The 20,543-nt window shown below is 50.7% G+C and overlaps 1 protein-coding gene across 2 annotated transcripts in view; it reads right to left on the minus strand.

Moving 5' to 3' along the window:
• The window catches only part of OPHN1 (oligophrenin 1), a 69,957-nt gene that overhangs the window by 48,284 nt on the left and 1,130 nt on the right, over positions 1-20,543 (minus strand). For both annotated transcript variants that reach the window (XM_050901897.1, XM_050901896.1), the window contains exon 2: positions 113-208. In XM_050901897.1, coding sequence (XP_050757854.1) covers positions 113-208 — 96 coding nt within the window. The remainder of the gene's footprint in view (positions 1-112; positions 209-20,543) is intronic.

A 20,543-nucleotide genomic window follows, 5' to 3' on the forward strand; every position in this document is an offset into this window, starting at 1 on the left:
ATCTGAGAAACCCGTCTCCTGATACCATTTAAAAATCATCAGCTCAGGCAAATTCCTAGAGGAGAGACCTTCTCAGTTACTGAAAGTTTGCATTAAAAAGAAGAAAACTTACCAATATTAATCTCGTCATCCGTTAGTGTGTCACCAATAAAGTCGAACTGAAAGGACTGCAAAGTCTGGGAGAATTTCTGTACTGCCGATGAGTAACCTGGAAAAGGACAGAGCAATAAGGCTGTGTATTTTTGCAATTGTTATACCGAAGTGGCAAGTCTTAGAAATTTAGCCTGAATGGAACAAACCTATAGTGAGGTGGTTAGAAAAATCCACAGGCATCATGAATTTAAGCACTTCAGAAAATGTTGCAATGTTAATAACCATTAGAGGCTGCAGAGAGCATTCGTTTTGTTTTCTTTTTCTTTCTCAGTGTTGTTGAAAACGCTTCTGCAATACTAATGGACGCACCGAATCATACAAACAGCCGATCAATAGCCTCATGTCCTGCTACGTACAGGAAGAGACACCGACACATTTCCCCTGCAGGAAAACACGCAGCTTCAAATGCAGCATTCACCACCGCTGCAAGAACGTTGTCAGAGAAGTAGATGTTCCCGGTGCCACGCATGCATCAGCACAGCTCCTCAGAGCACGGAGGCTGTCAGACAGGCTTGTCACTGTTTAAAGTAATTTTTACATTGTATGGGAGAAGAATCTGTAGAGTCAGAAAATAAACGTGGGGAAAAAAGATAGGGCTCAAAATAACTGCCCCTCTTTAGGGGGTCACAGACACAAACAGGTCCTAAGAGAAGTATGACAGTGCTGCTGAGCGCAGTGAGCCGGAGGGCTCAAGCCGTGCTCGTCAGAGCGTCTGCAGATGGCCCCGGGACCCGCTCCTGGCCTGCTGGTGAAGAAACGTTCAGTCTTGAAGCAAAGACACTTCCTGATGGTGGTTGGTGGCTCAGCCCAAATTATTTTTGGACTTTCCAGAGAAGTTTCTAGCCAAAAGAATCCTTTGTGTCTTTGCATCCTGCGTGGCTGCTTCACAGCTTCATCAGTGGCTCCGTTGTTGTGAAGGCGTCTGCAGACACTGCCAGAGGAGGCGCAGCCGGGATGGGGCAGTGACAACCCAGCAGACCCCAACGCCAAAATCACCCACCTAGTGACAGCTATGACAGCCACAGGTAATGCTTCACCGCAGGAGTAAACAAATCCTCCTCCCGCTGGCAGAGCACAAGAGGGAGATATGATGGATTTGACAGCCTCACATCAACCACATCTTCCTGCACAAAGTTACACGCTTTTTTGGGGGGGTTAGTCTTTCTCCAACAGCAAATACCCGAGATACAAACAGAAGGAGGCTGAACTTGCCTGACCTTAGGGAATAGGATGCAGACAATAAAACAAAAGCAAAGGAATAACTTTATACTTTGATTTACGTTGTTATTTTCCCTAATTTTGGACTCCAGCTATAGGCACAGTCCCAGGCTAGATTCCTTTGTGGGGGTGCACCGGAGACGGCGCTTTCTGAAATTCAGGAAGCTGCAAGTGTGGAAGATGTGACGACACAGATGTTAACGTGCAACCAGCTCACACACCCCTGCTTTGCCAAACCAGGGGAAAGATTGCTGTAACAGAGCAACTCTGTGTACATGGGTGGTTTTTTTTAATTTGTCTGTTTGTTTAAAAAAATAAGACATGCACAATCACTTTTGGCATCAGTTATTAGAATCTGGAAGGAAATAATGGCCAAAACCGAGGTGTGAATTAGTGAGGAATTGTGTCTGCACAGTATAGGCTACCCCCTGCATTTCCAGCCTGAGGAAAATGGTGATCCGGCTGTATTTTTGTTTGTTCTTTTCCATTGCAGACTCAGTGACAAAAGAACTTATCACCATGGTGGCAAATATGGAGTTTTCTGAAACACTGCTATGAAGGGGAGAGAAAAATGGGACAACACTAAATTGGACGTTGGGAAAAGAAATCAACTGGCCCGCGTGGGATCCCAGCAGGTCCCCAGACTGCTCTGCTTCCCCTGTCCCTAGGCCAGGAGCACCCCGGGTCCCCCCGGCCCTCCCCAAGGCCCCCGAGCAACCAAGGCACGCAGGGACAGCCAGGTCCCCGGCCCGGGGAGGAGCACGGCCTCAAAGCGCAGACAGTCCCTGCTTTCCCCTCAAAAGCCTCGTTCAGCAGTTTCCTCCGACAGGTCAAACCTTTGCTCCTGAATGGGCAGATTCAGGCCTGAATGTCGCTATTTAACCACAGCTGCCGGGGGGCTGACAGCGTGTAAATGGGTGAACTCCAGCACAGAATGATGTCATTGATTTGATGGAAAACCTCAGCAAATAATTCACTCTCAGTCCCCACAGCGCTCGCTTCAGGCCGGGGCCGGAGGCTCTCATTCAGTTGTCGCTCAGGGGCATCTTTGTTCGTCCCCCTGCAAACCCTCGTCATCTTCCCTGGACACTGCTGATGGCCCCCGCCCAGCCCCTCCTCGCTCCTCAGCTACGTTTGTTAGCGGGTGAACTTCAATCACTCCATTTGAACGCCCATCCTGACCCAGCGCCGGGTCCCTGGGCAGCCCCTCCAAAAGCCAGCGGCACCTGAGGCGGCTCATCGCATCCCACCCTCCCGCACCCCCGGCCGGCATCTGTCTGTCCCCTCCACGTGCGCTGGCCGGGGGGAAGGCGACGAGGCCCCGGCCAGCTCCGGCTGTGTGCGTCCCCGTGAGCCAGGAGCCCGGCTGCACGCACAAATCCCACTCACAGCGCCTGGCGGGGACGGAGGGTTTGCAGGCACCGTTTTTCCGTCGCGTGTGTCAGCACGGTGTTTAGCCCCAGCATCGGGGAAACGGTCCTTGGCAAGCTGCTTGCCTTTTGGTTTTTATAGAAACAGGGGGTAGGGCAATAGCAGAGAAGGGTTTGAAAAAGCCAAACACAATATATTTTAACCAGAAAAAAAGAAACGGTATAGCTGATTTAAGTTCCATTTTCCTTTCAAAACGTTGTCTGGCCCGAAAGTTTATTTGCCAACTGTCTAGCTGAAGGAAGTCCAGGTGGACGTGCTATAAACCGCATCTCACATTAGCTTAACAGCAAAAAAAAAAAAAAAAAGCGGCCCTTAATTAGTCCAGTGCTGTTTGGTTTTGCTTGGGACAAGGAATTTTTTTTCATTTTGAGGAGCCATCCTCATCCTCACCTTCAGCAAAGTCGGGTGTAGGAAGCCCTGGCTGCGAGCAGTGACCGTGTGCATTCACTCTGACGTGCCACCCCGCTGCCCGGAGCTAACGGTGGCTGAAGGCGGACAGCCGTCCCCGCTGTCCCTTGCCGAGGTGACAGCCGCCGAGGACATCCCTGGGGTGGCCGGGGCAGCCGCCTGGCGCCGTGCGCAGACCCCACCATAGAAAAACAACTGTGGAAGATGTAGGGTTAGGAAAGGAGAGGACAAGCCAGAGGGAGAGCCAGTGCTGTGAATGCCTGGCGTGGCTCCTGAGGAGCGCTTAATGGAAACCAGACTCCTACGGACCAACGTGACTTGTCCTCGTACACGTACAGAGCCTTGGCTGAACACCGGCTTCTGACAAATCCTATATGTACATGCAGGACGGATAGCACTGGGTACCACTATGGTATTATGGGCGTTATTATAACGATGGGGTGTTTATTGGGAAATTAACACGGGGATGACTCTGGCAGCTGACCCTGCTGCAGCAGAGCCTGCTGGCACCCGCCACTGAGGGAACAGAGGATGCTCACGCCTGGGGGGCTGTGTCTCTGCGGGCTCCAGCAGCCAGGACAGCACCAGGGCCCAATGCAGAGCATCGCCACACGCTGCTCAGAGACACTCCACGAGAAGTCGCCCCTTCCCTCGGTGGCACCCGAACGGTGGCGTGGTGACAGCAGGGAATGGGGCAGGGCAGGGGAGGCCGGGGAGAAAGGGACGAGCCACGGCCACAGGAAAGCGGCTCGACAGCAGGAAGGGGCCAGCATGGTCAGCAGCTGGAGCTGGGCAGGAAGAGATCAGCTGTGTGGAAAAACAGGGCTACATCTGCATGCTGGGAGAGAGAAGGCCATATTCTCCCTCGTTTTAACAGACACTCAGAAATCTTTTCCCTCCTGATACAAACACACGGCTGCCAAATGCCCCCTGCTTTGCACACCCAAAGCCTGGCAGGAGGGAGAGGGTGCCGGCTGGAGAGAGGCGGCTGCAGGGTCTGCCCTGCTCACACAGCACCAGGAATGCGTGTGGAGGGCCGGACCGTTGCCGAAGGAATAACGCTGTGCTTCCAAGCCAGGGATATCACTGCAAACAGCACGCAAAGTCTCACCACCGCCCGGCAGCCCCGAAGGACCCTGCCTGCTCTTGGTACAGCTCAGCCCGTTTCCACGGAAACACACTAAAATTAATTCGATCAGGAATCCTGTAGGACTCTTCTTCCTTACAGTGTTCAGTAAGCGATGCCAACTTTCACAATTTGTGGTCACAATAATTTACTCTTCTAGTAAAAATAAAGTCCCATCTCTGCACAGAACAACCCCAGCCAAGCTGCGCCTGGCAGGAGGGAGGGAAGGAGTGCCAGCTACAGCCGCACTAGTCTTAGGAGGTACACAAAGAACTTTCTGGTTGTATTTATGTATATATAAACACACCTCCAGAGGTTGCAGCTATTGAAGGATGTGCCCCACAGCCTGCTCAGCAAAGACCTAGTGGGGATTCTCATTTCAACCTTTCACGGCAACCATAGGCAACCGAAGACCACAAACAAAAAAATTTTCCTATCTTTGCAAAAGCCATGGGCCTCTGAAAAAGCACAGATTACAACCAGGAGCCCTAAACAGGTTGCGGTTCTGCTTTTCCCCCCCAATGCTTAGAATTTAAAATAGAAGGAAACCATCGCCGCAGGGCAGACCCCATGGGGGGACGCAGCCCCGTCCACCACCTCACACTGCCACGGGGATGAGCGGAGGCGGCTGGAGAACGGGGCACGGAGGTGCTGCTCGAGGGTCCACGACGCTCGAGATGTCACAGACGCACATCTTTAATTAGCTTTGCACTCCTCAGAGGAGGGTCACGCTTCTCTAAGTTTCTGTCTGTGTGATTGCAATGGTCCTTTCTTGCCCACAGAGGAAACCACATTCTCGAGTACATGGAAATAGAAGTGCCAGTGACAACCCACTGGTGACAGCGACAGGGACCACCAGGATCTCTGTGCACCAGAAAAGGAGGGCCATGCTTGGACTGCCTCATTTAACACCACAGGGACGCACCGTGACATTGGGTATAACAGAGATGCAGAGAGAAAGCAGCGTGATTTTTAGAAATAAACAGTTTAAAAAACAACAAAAAACCTCCTACTGTGTAGAAGAGCAGTCACACAGCATACACGTCACATCTGCCAGGACCAGACTGCCAGTACCCTCACACAGGTTATTCATACCTCAGTATCCCCTCGCCGACCCAATTATATTACATTCTTTAGCTGTGCAGCAGCTGGTAAAGCCAGCACCATCTACTTCTCCCTAGGAAACAGCCAGGCGAGAATCACCACTCCTCCAGGAGCTCAGGGGCCAAACGGGCATCGGGTTCAGCAGGTCTTTGGCTAATCCTCAGTCACACACTGCTCCCTGTGCATTGCACTGCAAATTAAGGAGACAAAAATAAAACACTCCACACCTCATCACCATAGCAATCATCGGCCAGTGACGTTTCCAGAGCAAACACAGTCCTTAATTTAACTTGACTCCAACCGAGGCTAGATACAGTGCGGCATGAACAGCTGAACCGAGATGGGGCTCCAGCATCCCTGTTCTGTCCCCGGGAAGGGGATGGGATGCCCCTGCCCACACTGGAAGGCAAGGAGCAACTTTAACTGCAGGCAACCTCCCTGCCTGCGCCAACGCATGGGCAGTTAGGGGAAGAGCAACCAGCAGATACTACCGTGGAGGAACAAGCCACTCCTAAGCTTCTGCATCCGCCCGACCGACACACCACAGCGTGGAGGTGCCCTGCACAGAGCAGCTTAGCAACAGCGTCAACAATCCATAAGGAAAACCCAAAACAATTTTGAGCTATGGCAATGCAAATGAACAGATCAAATGTAAGGAGGAGCTCCATTTTTGTATTCTGCTTTCTTCTTCTCCAGCTTGAAAACAGAAATACCAAAACCAGCCACACGCTTTTTTTCTTTCAATAAGCAAACAGAAGACAACAAAAGTTCATTCTGTACTTAAATAAGAGCATTTTAAGCCAAGAACAAATTTTAGGGTTAGGATCTGAACTCTGGAAATCCATTTTTTTCAGGGAAATGTTGCAAGACCCTGATGCACAGCAGCTGAGGATGCACAAAAACTTCTTCCCAATGCTTGGTCACTACGGAACATTTTCTACTTCCTCGTGGAGAGCAGTGCAACGGGACATGCAGAACATGAGAAATACCATTTTTCCTCCAGCATGCAAAAGAGAGGGCTGTGATCCCTGAAGAGAAAAGAATGTGCCCATTGTTAACAACTCCCACTGAAGACCTTCCCAGGGAGTTGCATCATGAAGGAGATGGAGTTCATCCACGCTGCCACCCCGGAGATGAGGTTCTGGACGCGGTACCCAGCCCACCGCTTCCGGGGGATTCTCTGTACTTGCAGCAAAACTTCACGAGCCGACATACAAAGTGTTTGGCCAAGGGGCTGGATTCTGCTCCAAGCTGTTGTATTTATGCAGCATGTACTAACTGCATGAAGTCCCCAAACATTGTCTGACCAAAATACCTCAACTCTGAAATCAATGAAGCTACCCTGACTGAGCCCAGATGTGCCATTAGGAACGTGAGTAATGAGTCCTGACTCACAGAACACTCCTAAATACTCTACAGCTGCTCAAACACAAAAACATGTTGATTTTTTCAGATGAGGGGGAAAAAAAACCAATCTTCCGGTCAGCCTTCTAGGTAGTCCCAAATCTACACAAGCATCTTGCGAGGAAAACAGCACTCCTGTTACTCCATAAATGAGAGATGCTTACCATTAGGTAATTAAAAAATGGCCCAGTACAGCATAGACAGTGTTCTGCATTAACCCATGGCAAGTTGTTCGTGAGTTGTTCCATCCTTTCTGGATGCTGTGAGGATTCAGAAATACTGACACATTTTACAAAGGCCATTTTTCACACACTGACACAGGTTTTCCACTTGCCAGAAGTAAATGGCTAGCATGGGCTTCTAAAAATAACTTGCTATATTAAGCTGTGCTTTACAAATCTCTTGCAAAGGAATTTACTGAATGTCTAGCACTTCTGTTATACATTTATCTTTTCTAATCATTCCTTTATTGACAGAGTCTTTTATACACTGCCATTTCACTATCGCAGTCGATCTGGCACAGGCTCCAGGGAGAAGAGCAGGGCTGTGGTTCAAGTACAAACACGTTTTTCAGTAACTCTCCCTTCCTAGCGGCCTTTTGCTTTGCAAGCTGGTTATCTGCCCTCTGTACCATTACCTAAACTTACACATCACCCTCCCACTTCTCCCCCTGCCTAGTTTCTGCTTCCTGTCCTACACCTAATTTTTTGTTCTCATAAGTTCTCCTCCTTGCCCAGGCAACCTTGTGGTAAGTGCACAAACTTGCTCGACAGGCTTAATTTCTTTATTTACTGTTTAATTAAAAAAAAAAAAAAAAAAAAAAAAAAAAAAAAAGACCAACGCACCAATTCTTCACATTTATCATATATTCCTTATGCTTGTCTTCTCTCCCTTACTGACTGATGGAAACCTGCTATACCGTACCTGTCACACTTCAGAAAAGCTGCCAAGCCTTATTACGCTGGATCCAAGATCAAGGAAGTTAAACGCACAGAGAGGCTTTTCTGGCTGCCACGAGCAGAAGGAGACCACGGTCTCCTCACCAACAGCTCAGAAGTTAGGCAACGTATCAGCTCAAAAAAAACAAGGAAAGTTGGAAGGACAACAAAGTTTTGGGGTATATTGGCCTGGCTTGGAGAAAACTGGAAGTGAGTGATGCAGGTTACAGCTTCTGAGGAGAATGATGCACTCTTCCCCTACCTCTGATTAAGTGAACACTAATTATCCAGCGTAACTTTTCTTCTCTAGACCTTCATAGTGATAGATGCCGTTGATCAGGAAGACAAGCACGCAGCAAAGCCACATTTTACAGAAAAGACAAGGAGCACACCATTCTCCCAGTGACACTCACTGGCTTGTACTGGTTTCCTGGAGAGCGGCACTTGAGGCCATATTTTTAATGTTTTTATAAAGGACAGTGTACAGATTCATTTTTTATGATTTCTGCTTCTGAAATACCAGGACAGCCATGATTGTAAGTGCCCAGGAAGCACAGGACCCTTCAGCACAGCCTCCTCCCTGGCCCAGCCAGGTAGGGACAGCACACACACGGATACCCGTGCTCTCCCCACGAACCGCAGCACGACAAAACTACCGCTGGCACCAGCGCTTCACTTAATGCTCCTCATGATGAGCGAGAGGTAAAACTACACCTTGAATGCCTGAAGTCCTCAAAGGACAGTTTTTCACCTCTGGCATTTTTCTGGCCTTTCAAACCGATCTTGCAGCCCTGCAAAGCTGGAGGAGTTCCTTCAGCGAAACTGGAAAAAGACATGAGGCAGACAGCCCAGAACATGTGGCTAACTGAAATGGAAGTTAAAAAAAGATTAGCAGCCTTAGAAATCAGCTAAAGTGTTGAAATGCGCATTAAGAAATACTACAACTATAATTTGTCTCAGTCATATATGTCATGACATCCATCCAGTATGTCAGAGGGGAAATGACCAAGTTTTCTCCATTAATTTGAACCCCAGGTTTACAGACGAGTTGCCTTCAAGAAGAGCTCCCACCACCCCAGAAGACCAAAGGGGCTGGCAAACACCCCTCTGCCGGCAGCGCGGCTGCAGTCAGCCCGTCCCATATGTTATTTCACCCCAAACTCTCACAACAAGAATTCCTTTTTTGGCGATTCAGCTCCCAGCAAAGCCTGACCGTTTAGGAAATTACTATTTTTTGTATTCCAGTTGAGTTAAGGTGATGCAGAGGAAAAGACGTTTCACGAAGACCGTTTGACCACAGCACCCAAGGGTGCCAGGATGCAACGCCTGTGAGCGCTGTGGTCAGCACAGCTCCAGGACAGGGGTGACGCAGACCACGGTCGAGCTCTGCGCCTCGCTGATACAAATGAGTGCCACACAGCATGTTTCCAATATAAGACTCAGTTTAACCACTCAGACGAGCTCCCACAGGAACAACTATTTTTTGAGCAAATGCTCAAAGGGTCACAGATGCAGAGAAGATTCACCGAGGAGGAAATGCCGCTGCAGCCCTTTGGTCCACCATGCACCAAATCCCAACCGCAGGAGCTGGCTGCTGCTACACCTGCATGAATTTCAGACCACCTGGTGTCCAAATCCAACCGTCACTACAACAGGGAATTGCTCAGCACCACCCTGGAGCGTACTAAACTCGAGCGAACGAAGGAGAGCCTGTAGCGCAAGGGGAACGCTGCCCGGCTCCGCAGGCACCAGCGCCGCAGGCACCAGTGCCGCAGACAAAGGTGGTGCCAGCGTTCCTGCGCTGGGGCGGCCAGCAGCTCCCAAACCTGTTACGGCAGGGCTCAGAGGGCAGCGGCACACGGCTGCTTTCCTTCCGAACTTCAAGTACAGAGGCTGCCGGCTGCCTGCCCCCTGCAGCAGAGCATGCCGAGGCTGCCGACGGGTGCAGGGATGGCAGTGCCAGGTGAGCCGTGGCTGCGGCAGCTGGGTGTCACTGCGGGGACCGGGGCTGTAATTCAAGCAGGCGGCCAGACAGAAGTAGGGTGAGACTAGCAGGTGGCTCTGTCTGCTGCACCTATTTATATCACCATCCCATGGAGGCCAGTCGCCTTTTCTAACAGCCTTCCCCAATCCTGGGGACAGGGCTTAGGGATGTTGAATAAAGGAAAGACTCTTTGAAAAATAAAAAATCCAAAAAGCTGAGCCATGGAAAGCAAATGAATTTTCTCCTCCCTCGGGAGGAGTGAGCTGTCGAGGAGAGGCTGAGCAGCCCACCTCCCGGGGGCATCAGGAGAACCTTGTGCAAAGCGGCTGGTCGGTAAGGACAGGGCAGAGCTGCACAAATCCTTGCAGCGCTTCAGGCCACCCGGAGCTCCCCGGCTCCGAGAGCAGCCGAACAAGGTTTTGGCACGGCTGCTTTGGCGTAAGCAGCAGGAGAGGGTGTGCTCCGAGAGCCGCAGCTCCCTGCTGTACAAGCAGTACGAACACAGGGAAAACAAACACGAAAACAACAGGCGCTTATCCGGGGCAGAGCATTAGCAATCCCCACAGAGATATCTTATGATCTGCAGAGCCATCAGATGCATCTCATTTCAGCTTTCCAGCAGCCACCCTTCCCAGGCAGGGGCAAGGCGAGTGAAAACCAAGCGCTTTTGCAGGCGGCTTCATTGAGTGAGCAGAGCCAGCAGCTCGCTCCACCGGCACGCAATGATTTCAGAGTTTCCTTCGATAAGGGCGCAGAGAGGGCCAGGCAGGAGGCCAGATGAGTCACACGCGGTGCAAGGGGAAGACTCGCGAGCAGCTTACGAGCGATCCAAACCGGTTCAGCGCAAGGAGGAACGCGCATCCCTGCTACTCCAGGGCTCGGAGCTGCTGCCAGCACAGACATGGCCCGTCCTGCACCAGCCGGCACCACCTGGGAGTGCCCCAGGCACCTTCAACCCAACCAGCACTGGGACAGCCCAAACCCACCCGTCCTGCGGAGCACCGTTAGGTGGGCTTCGCTGAGACTTACCCCACCTCTGGACACCTCTGCAAGCCCCACATCCCACGAGGACTCGGGGGTCCAGCTCTGTGCCTCCGCCACAGAGGGTCCTCCGATGCCCTGCAGGTCCCCAGTTCATCATTTGATGGCACAGGAACAGGTCACGTCCCTTGTTCTCCATTTTCACAGCTACAAGGTTTAATAAGATTAATAAAATTACTCGTTTTAAAAATACCTAGCCTCAGCACTTCATAATCAGTCTTGGCTGGAGGAACAGGATAAACAAAGGAGAGAGAACAGACTGCAAAAAGCAACCTGAATTCTGGGCTTTACTTATATTTATAAACTTTATCTCAGGCTATTCAGCTGCTCTTATTGTCATTTGAACAACTCATGACTGCACATTCACTTGCATGGAGAATTTGGTGACAAAAAAGGACACCAGCCACAAAGGCAGTGTTTGAATGTGCCCCAGAAAGGAAAAGCCAGCACGACCTGGGGAAGGCCGCTCCCGAAGGAGGAGCTCAGCTGACAGCGGTGAGGAGTCTGCAAGCAAAACAAAAGCCAATGTGGGAAAGTCCACCATCACCAAAACAAAAATGAGACATTTCCAAAAGCATTTTTCTTCATACGTATCAGAAACTCAAATAGAAGGTTTACACGTTTGAAACATTCATTTAATGCTTAGTAAGAAAAATAACTGCTGCCTGCTGAATTTCACCAGCAGTTTCAAAGGAGCTTTCATTTTGGCATGTTCAATGTCTGTAAAGTAGTACTGCTTCTTCGCAGGAAAGAAGTTTATCCTTTTTTTCTATAAATCTCACAGTTCTTCAAACTGTGCAGAAGCTCTGTATTTCTGATAGCCAGTGCTGAAGGGCAGCGCTCTCGGCAGCGAAGGTACCTCTTTGCCAGTGCACGGTGCCGCAGCCCGACATCCACAGCATGCTCTCGCCTCTTTCCCCCCTCGGGGAACAGGCCATATTGGCACTTCTTGCAGACCAGATTCACAGCCGGGCAGCCAGAGATCAGTGCTAGAGCCATGTTCTGTAGGCAGGTACCATGCGGCACAGGGCCGAGGAGCAGTGCGGCCAGGACCATGCTGCAGGGAGCTTTCCGGCTGCACGCCGCGGCACAAACAAGTAGGGCCGCCCTTGCCGCTCCACGAAGCCGGGCTAGCACACAGCAGGACAGAAGCCACCTGTGAAAAGCTTGTGGGCAAACGCAGGACGCCACTTCTATAGTTACCAGTGTGCTACCAAGAGAATTAATAAATAAAATATTCCAAAAATTTCTCAAGAGAAAAGCCAGAAAAGCTGAGTCTTCACATGGTGACTCAGGAGGAAACTCTTTGGTCAGCAGCAGCGCTGCTGTGAGCCCGTGGGCTGTCAGACACATTACAAAACATGGATAACACCCACATCCTCCCAGGGAAGGAGCCAGGAAAGGCAACAGAAGATGGATGAAGAGTTCTCTGCATGTCTCATGCGTGGCAGAAGAAAAAATATACTTGAAAACGACTTAACCTCTTGCCCTGGCCCTTTGTGCCAAAGTATGCAGGCGAGTTCTCGGGAAGCATATTGGGGCGCTGATCGGGCTGGAAAAAGCCATCACAAAATATTGCGCATTGCTTTGTTTTAAGCTGGACCAGGGCTGGTCCACAGCCCATTCACCGGGCCCTGCGCTGGCAGGGAGAGGGCTGGCACGTGGTGCTGCCACAGCAGGGGCTGGCGAGGGGTGGGAAGTGACCCCAGCCAATATTCCTGCCCCGGGCTTCCTATCGGCAAACCAAGCCCTGGGCACCCCTCGTGCGGGTGACAAGGACACGGACGGAGCAGCTGTCATCAGCAGAAGCTGGCAGTTCCTGGGGAGGAGGCTGGGGACCCCACGGACCCAGCTGGGGGGGGCAGACCTGGCTCCCAGGGCCAGCAGCCGCAGGGAGGGGAGCGAGGCTGCCTCGGGACTCCCTGCGCCCATGGAGCCCGGCACCACACAGCTCGCGCAGCAGCCACCACGGTGCAGCCACACCGCCCTGCCGCCGAGCCCGGTGTGTCAGCCACACAGCAAAGCAAACACGACGGCACCAACATGGAGGGCGAGCAAGTTGCTCCCGCCCAGAGCAAAACCTAACAAACATCAACGAGCCCCGAAACAAGGGGTAAGATATGCCTCGCAACTGGAGTAGGCAGATACTGTGCATGCTCCTCATCTTTCCTGCCTGCATCTGAAGATAGGGCTTTGGTGGTTGGGGGGAGGGTTGGCTTTTTGGAAGGGTTTTTTGGGGTTTTTTTGCTACTGCTTTTTAGTTTCTGGTTAAAGCACGTCTGTTTTAGATTTGCACCAACTTGGGCCCTAGATTCTGTGCACAGTGCCTGCAGCCCAGGAAAATGAGCTGCTTTATCATCAGCCAGCTGCAAAGAGACTCCCCTCTTCCTACCTGTCCTGAGGACACCCGCAGAGCACGGATGCTCGCCAGGGAGAGCGGCGCCGGCAGCATGCGAGCTGAAGTCCACTGCGTTGGCATACAGACACAGAAACTTTTTTTGCAAGTTGAACATCGCTTCGGAGCTGCTGCAGGGGATGGGGAATTTGAACTCCCACTCGACTCAAAGGCAGAGACACAGGCCCATAGAGGGAAAAAAGGTGATGTGATTTTTTTTCAGTGGAAGGAATCACATTTGGTGGATATCTTTATGCACATCCTATTAGGTCAATGATGCCAGAGTACTTCCAGTATCACTTCTGTAAATGGTATTGTGTGTTACCAGTACTGCAGAATACTGTGGTCTCTCCCACATACAGATATACACACACACATACAGTTCATCTGCTCAAGGCCTCCCAAGGTCTCTGTGTGAACATCTTCCAGGTGTTCCTATCATCACCTTTGCCATAAGATGGTGCAAACCACAGTCTGCAGCGCTGTAGCACAGTGATACTCAGGAGCACATAGGTCTCCAAATCCTCAAGAAGACATTTTCATTCTATTATCGCATGCTTCTCTTTTGCAGAGGATCCTGGTTCATGGCTAAATTAGCACACCCTCAATGTCTTTAACTTACTGAGTGTAATTGGTTTAGGTCTAGGAGGTGTCTAGGTCCACACATCACCCTAAAGCAATCGATTGTTTTTAAGCTGGATATAGATCTGATGTCTCTTCAGACAACTAGAGTTGAGAAGTTAGGACAAAATCTTAAAAGTTATCAGCAGTAACTGGAGCCCTTACTGGATGAAACACCCAGCGAGGACAGAGAAGACCAGCAAGGAGCTGACAAGTACATGGAGAATACATTATTGCTAGAGGGGAGTGATGTATTTTCCAGCAAGTCATTTTTCCCCTGCTAAAGTCCAAAAACGGCTTAACACTAGCTGCTACAGTGTAATGTGCTCCGGGAGAAAGGGGGAAGGTCTCCCTGCAGCAGTGAGCCATCCCCTTCTGGAGAGTCAGCCCAAGGCATCTCCTCCCAGTGCCACCAGCACAGGTGGAAAACCAGGTCCACAGTGAAACAAAAGACTTCAGTGACACTTCAGTGGGAAAGCATCAGGGGACAACCAACAGATCTGTGTCTGCGTTTCTTCTCTGTGATGCTTTCCCCAATGCCCTTCATTTGAAAGGTGACTGACGAGGCAGCGGGGCTGATACTCAGCTGAAATCAGTCCCGCTCAGGGCAGGAGTGTTCAGTCGCTTGCTCCATCTGCAGCTCCGAGCTGGGGTTCCCCCTAAGCTAGTGTAACGAGGAACGCCATCTCCAAATGCAAGGACAGCAGATTGGCCAAGCTAATGAGGCCACTGAGGCCTTGTTCAGCTGATTATCCCCAGCCAGGGCCAATTCTTTGTTCTGAGAGCCGTGCCTACTGGTACAGGGTCTGATCCTGCATCCGTTCAAGGCAAGGCTCAGGTACTGAATGTTGCAGCATCAGGAGAGTACAAGGGTACAACCAGAGAAGAAAGAAGAGGACAGACCAATTTTTAAGAAGTCAGATCCGTTCAGCAGCAGCTGCATTACTGACCCAGGCACACGAGCGGCCTCTTCACAATCCCCTAGCCAGTGGCATCAGAGAAACTGCTTATACGAGTCTTGTTTGGACTCCAGATTCCCCTGGTTATACTGGGCACTTTAACGAGCAGCTTTTGACGAGACAGAAGGCCTCTGTGCATCCACACGGACGACTTCTATGCACATCTTCATTAATGTGCCATATGTTGGCTCACAACTAAGCTGTCTTTGTGGGACAGGATATTTTTAATGCAGGTGCCTCGATGCCAAGCTCTGCCGGGAGTGCAGAGCTAGTGTTTGCCTGGAAAGCTGCAGCCTTTCCTGTGCCAGCAGAAGGGCACGTGTGGGACAGACTCGTTCCTCTTCCCCCTTTTCCAGAGGAGCTTAAGGCTTGTTCGGACATAGGCAAAAACCCTTATCTGGCTGTAACATACTGTAGCAACAGATTCAAGCCTTTGTCTCTACAGACTTTACATGAACCAGCACATGGGGTTTCTGCAGGAACCAGGCAGACAGGCCATGCCAGGGCTGCTTTAATCTCATTAAAATACTGCGTTCTGTCAACACTCTGCTTTCTACACTCCAAAGCATTAAACCCTCAAGCACCACCTCCAACAACAGCACAGAAACTCGTCGAGAACAGGTCTGCCACGCTGAGGACCGCAGAGTCCCCCAAGCCAACAAACGAGTTCTCACACAGCGCTGCAGTGCCGGACCTGCAGGAAGAGGATGACGCTGGGACCTTCCCTGGGTCCCCCATTCAACCCCATTCTTGGGGAAAAGCCCACCCAGTCCCTTTCGTTACAGACTGCCATGTGCTTTGCAGGCATAGATGCCTCTACACATTGCTTTATAACATTATCCTTCCAGGATAAAACACTTGCACTGCCTGTGGAGGCCGGTTAACTGACATGCAAAGTCAGAGGCAGTCCGCAAAGCTTTACGCAGTGCAGAAATCAAGTTCAAAACCACATATGCAATATTTGCATGAGAACTCAAAGCTCTTCCAGCTTCAAAGGACAGTTGGCACCATTGCAGTACTCGTACATTAATAAAAAGAGCCTCAACCTGACATTTCTCAAACTCCATTTCATATATAATTGTGAGAGAAGATCAAAGACCAGGGGGAAATAGATGGTTTTGCATTACCACACACACAGCAGAGCACAGCAAGCAGGAGAGATTCCAAAAAAACCAACGTACTAAGCCACAGAAAGAAAATGTTGTAAAGAAGCCATTCTTACAACAGCTATGATGCCACACAGTCACCTACTTCTGACATCCTTGCTTGTGGCCTCAAGCATGCAGCCTGCAGCAAGTCTTGTCTGCGATGCCAGTGCTGGCCACCACAGCATGGGGCTGGGAGCTCCGGGACACAAACAAGCTGCTGCCGGGGCCGAATCCCCGGTGCCCACACTGGGCCCTGGCCAGCCAAGGGGACAGACACCAGCCTGGCACGCTCCGAGCAAGGCAGACCTTGCAGTTTCCATGGGGGCCAGTGAGGAGTGCCAAGCTCAGCTTTCAGGGGCGAGCGAAGCAGCCCCAGAGCAGCCCTGGCCGAGGAACCATGCCGCAGGGGAAGGCGCCAGCCGGCCACCCCAGTCCCGGGGAGGAAGGCTAACCTCCCAGCCCCTCTTCCTCCCCAGCCAGGGCCAGCCCACGGCAGGCTTCAGCTCTGTCAGCACAATGTACGGGACCAGCATCGTCACTTGGCACTGCCAGTGACTCTACATACTCCTGGCATGAAAAAGAAGGGATGCAGCCAGCTTTATAACAAAAATAAGTTACTTTGAGACAGAGATATGAGTTATTTGCTATCATTGACTTTCACGCCCAAGATTATTACAAATGAACAATATTTTTCTCTGCTTTAGTCAGTTTAATTTCTCATTTGGCGCAACATTATACTTAGTCAACTTACGGTGTCCCACATATAGTCAACTGTGGGGGGTTTGTCAGTCAGCAAGAGAAAAAAACCACACTTAAAGGCAGCAACTGTGTGAGTGTAATTGCACAAGGACCCACATCAGGACGTGGGGAGCTGCACAGCACTCGGGAGGGCTTTACCCGCAGTATTCTGTTTATTTCAGCTGGTAACATGTCAGAGTTGGGTGGATGGGGTGGAACCAGTTTCTCTTAATCCCTTGAAAGGCAAGAGGAGTTTAAAGCGCCGAAGCGGACCCCTCATTCGGGTAACAGTCCCCGGCTTCAGACAAAGCCCCGAAGCACTACCTGCTTTGCAGAAGGGGAAACCGAGGCATGCAGCAGACCAAGGGGAGCTGAAGTTCCCCCTTACTGCCTCCCTCCTCCGCAGAGCAGGACAGCGCGACTACCACCACGAGCACATGCCTTCCCGTTCCTGTGGGCTGGGGCAGCTGGGGAGGGGCTTTCTGCAGCCCCCAGACAAGCCTCCTCCAATGCACATGCTTTGGAGCAGCACAAGCCATGGCTGCTCCTGGAAGCCCTCCTTCAGCCCGCTCCCCACCCTGAGCTAACCCGTGCAGGAGCTGCTCCTGGCTCTGCCCCACCACAAAACCCAACAGAGGCAGGGCTTTCCGGGATGGTTTCCAGTGCTGGCCCCTGAACAACTGCGCCCGGCAGAGTACTCCCTCCTGCTTCTCCCTGCAGAGGAGCAAGAGGCAGGGAAGCCCTGCTGCCTGGGAAAGCACTTACCCCGCAGCTCCAGCTGTGGTTCCAGCCTCTCCCTGGGATGGGGAAGGGAAGGGAATGGGAAGGGAACTTCAGCTTTTCATTAGAAACGTGAAGGGAAGCTGAAGTCGGCAGACTCCTGCAGAGGAGCAGCAGCTCAGAAGCAGATGAATTTCTTCACCAAGGCCCATGTCCCCCCGCCGTGGGTCCCCGCTGCCCTTGTCTCCCCATCTGGGAGCACAGGAGTGGCAGTTTTGGCTCAGCGGCTGGCGGGAGCAATGCTCCTGAGCTGTGTCGACAGACGGACTCCCCGGCAGGGACAACCCTCAGCAGATCTCCATGCCATGGCATCTCCCACGGCAAGGGGGGACTCACCTCTCCTCCTCTCCAGGATAGTGGGTGGACACCCATGAGCAGGGTCCCCATAAGCGTCCACTTGTCTCCTTGAGAAAGCACAGGGCGCCTGCACTGCACATGCATGCCACATGTGGGAATCACTTAGGGAAGGGGATTAAAAGACACTTCATCAAGATCAACAGGAATTCTCCTCTGAGGAAGGGCCCAGGTCACAGCAAGCCTCGAGACCACTGGGTATAAACACCAGTAAACAAGGCTGGAGTAAAGACATGGCTGCCTTAAAACTGCTCCCCGCGGCACATCACAGCCAGGTCACACTCACAGTGATTCACCGCTCGCCATCACCGACCATTGCCACGGACAGGATGGAGCCGACGGGTTTAAAACTGGGAAATGGAAGGGAGTACGTGCATTTGTAAAGCAAGCAATCCAGTTAATTAAAACAGCACACCTACCAGCTAGGCATATACCACTGGAAGCATTTAATATTACACACGTGTAATTCCATGCTACTTGAATGACTTGTTTAAAAAACTTGCACTCAAGTTCACATATTAATTTGCTACAAATACGATTATGGCGAATTAATCTACCAGTAAAAGGGCTACGAAAGTGTCAAAAGACATAAAAAAAATCTCAAACAGAAGTCACCAAAATAGCACTTACTAGATGTTGGATGCCTAGCTTGTGCTGCTGACACAACAGAGTGATACCATGTGGGTTTTTAATTTTTTAGCCTCTAGAGACTCTGCTGGAACACTCCTAATATTTTCCTACCCAGCAGGTAGGCTGAGACAACCTTAACTGGCCGGACACTTTCAACAAGGACACTGCCAGCAACCAAGAAAAGAACACCACACATGCTTCTCGTACCATGAGACGACTCAAAACCACCTGGCTCACCCAGCACATGAACTGAAGGTCCTGCAGAACTCCATGTAAAGTCATGCTCACTTTTTTCCCTATTACTTGGCAAACGGAAAATAAAAGACAACTTTGAGCAGTCTCAGATTTTTAAGTCTATGCAGACTGTGTTTACAGCAGATCACATAGAGCCCAGCAGACCCTATTTTCCCGCAGCGGGGAACTGCACTTCTTTCCTTGGTAGCTCGCATGAGCATTGCTGTGCTTGCATAATTCACACGGACGCATGTGTTTGTATCCAGACTGCGCTACACCCGAGTCTTTTGTTCGGCAGTTTCCATCCCCATGTCAGGCTGAAGAGCCCGCCAGCTGGAGACAGCAGGTGTTTGACATTTCTACAAGTCTGAGCAAAACAGGGGATTGATTTGCTTTAAATCTTATGTTGCAGTTCATTCTTTAATTAATCAGCAAACACACAGACAATATATACATCTGTGAAGTAACCAGAAGTCAGCACCTTGCAACAGTTTGGCCAAAGGTTTAACCAAGAGGGTGCCTCACCCATTAAAAGGGTAGGGCAGAGGACAGGACCTCTGGACAGGTAACAGACAGGTCCAATCAGAACAATCATTATAATTAACCCTCTACCCTTGATGAAGAAATCTCACTCTCTCTCCTGGTGAAACTATCATCACCTTTGCTTCCCAGCTGCTGAGGGACAGATCCATCCCACAGCACTGCCAAGGGGCAGAAATGAATCATCAGCCACCGCTGTCAGCGACCGGGAAGAGGGATTTACCAGCCGTCAGCCCAAGGTGTTTAGGCACCGGACAGTAAGTACCCCCAAATTCCTATCCACAGTTCCATATGGACAGGATTCAGAGAGGAAGGCCTAGGATTTTTTCTAAAGTTATCCATTAACGAAACGGGAGGGCGTGAATCCCCAGGAGCTGATGGAAGCCCCGGCGGGTATCAGTCCCAGCACCCTCCCCAGCCGTGCCCAGCAGCCTGCTCTGCCAGGCCACCCCTCTGCCTGCTGGTTCAGCTGCACTCTTAAAAAGAAAACAGCACAAAACCACCCCACAGCATTTCCGCACCCCCCAAAAAAAAGAAATGTGGGGGTTTCTCAGTTCTGGGGGGTTATCTGTGCTGTCTGGGTGTACTCAGTTTCCTTCTACTTCTTCCCTTCCTCCTTGGCCAGTCTCACTGGGACGGGTCTGCTGACCCAGCAAAATCCCCTCACATCGCTACTCCGAGCGCAGCGTTAGGGTTTATAAACGTTAAAAAGGGAAACTGTTTTGACCAAAGGGATGAAGAAAAAGCAAAGCAGTTACGTTAACAAGCAGGCTTGTTAAAATCCCTTTGGTTTTCATTTTGGCTTTTTTTTTTGTCCTAGACTGAGTAGAGATTTGGGTTTTTTTTGTAGTACATTTTAGGGTCTTACAGCCCTGTGACGTCTGCTGTTTCAGTCATACTAGCTTTTGTCTTCACTGTTTTCCAGATGGGCAAACACAGGCTATTCCAGCCATGGCCTTGATAACAAGGAAGCTCTGAATTATTCTTAACAAAAGGACAGCAGCTAAACCTATTAATACCAACTAAAAACCAACCAGCTGGCAAGAAAAACAGTGTATGATCAGAGTCTGCCCCGCTGATTTTTTTTATTTGTCTTCACTTGACCTGATGCAAACGCAGCACTCATAGCTGCTGCGCTGTCATATGCTTTTGGCCATATTTTAATGCACATTTATAAAAGTAGAGAAGACGTGAGAGACGACACAGGGAAAGTATATCTACAGCTCTCGGAGGGAAAAAAAAAAAATTCTAAGCAGATGGACAGGTCAGTAAAGCGTTAAACACGAAGGACTTTGTGGTTTCAGATGACACATCCTGGTCCAGGTACTCTGATGGTC

This window comes from Gymnogyps californianus, chromosome 9 (assembly GCF_018139145.2).
Source record: "Gymnogyps californianus isolate 813 chromosome 9, ASM1813914v2, whole genome shotgun sequence".
NCBI lineage: Eukaryota > Metazoa > Chordata > Aves > Accipitriformes > Cathartidae > Gymnogyps > Gymnogyps californianus.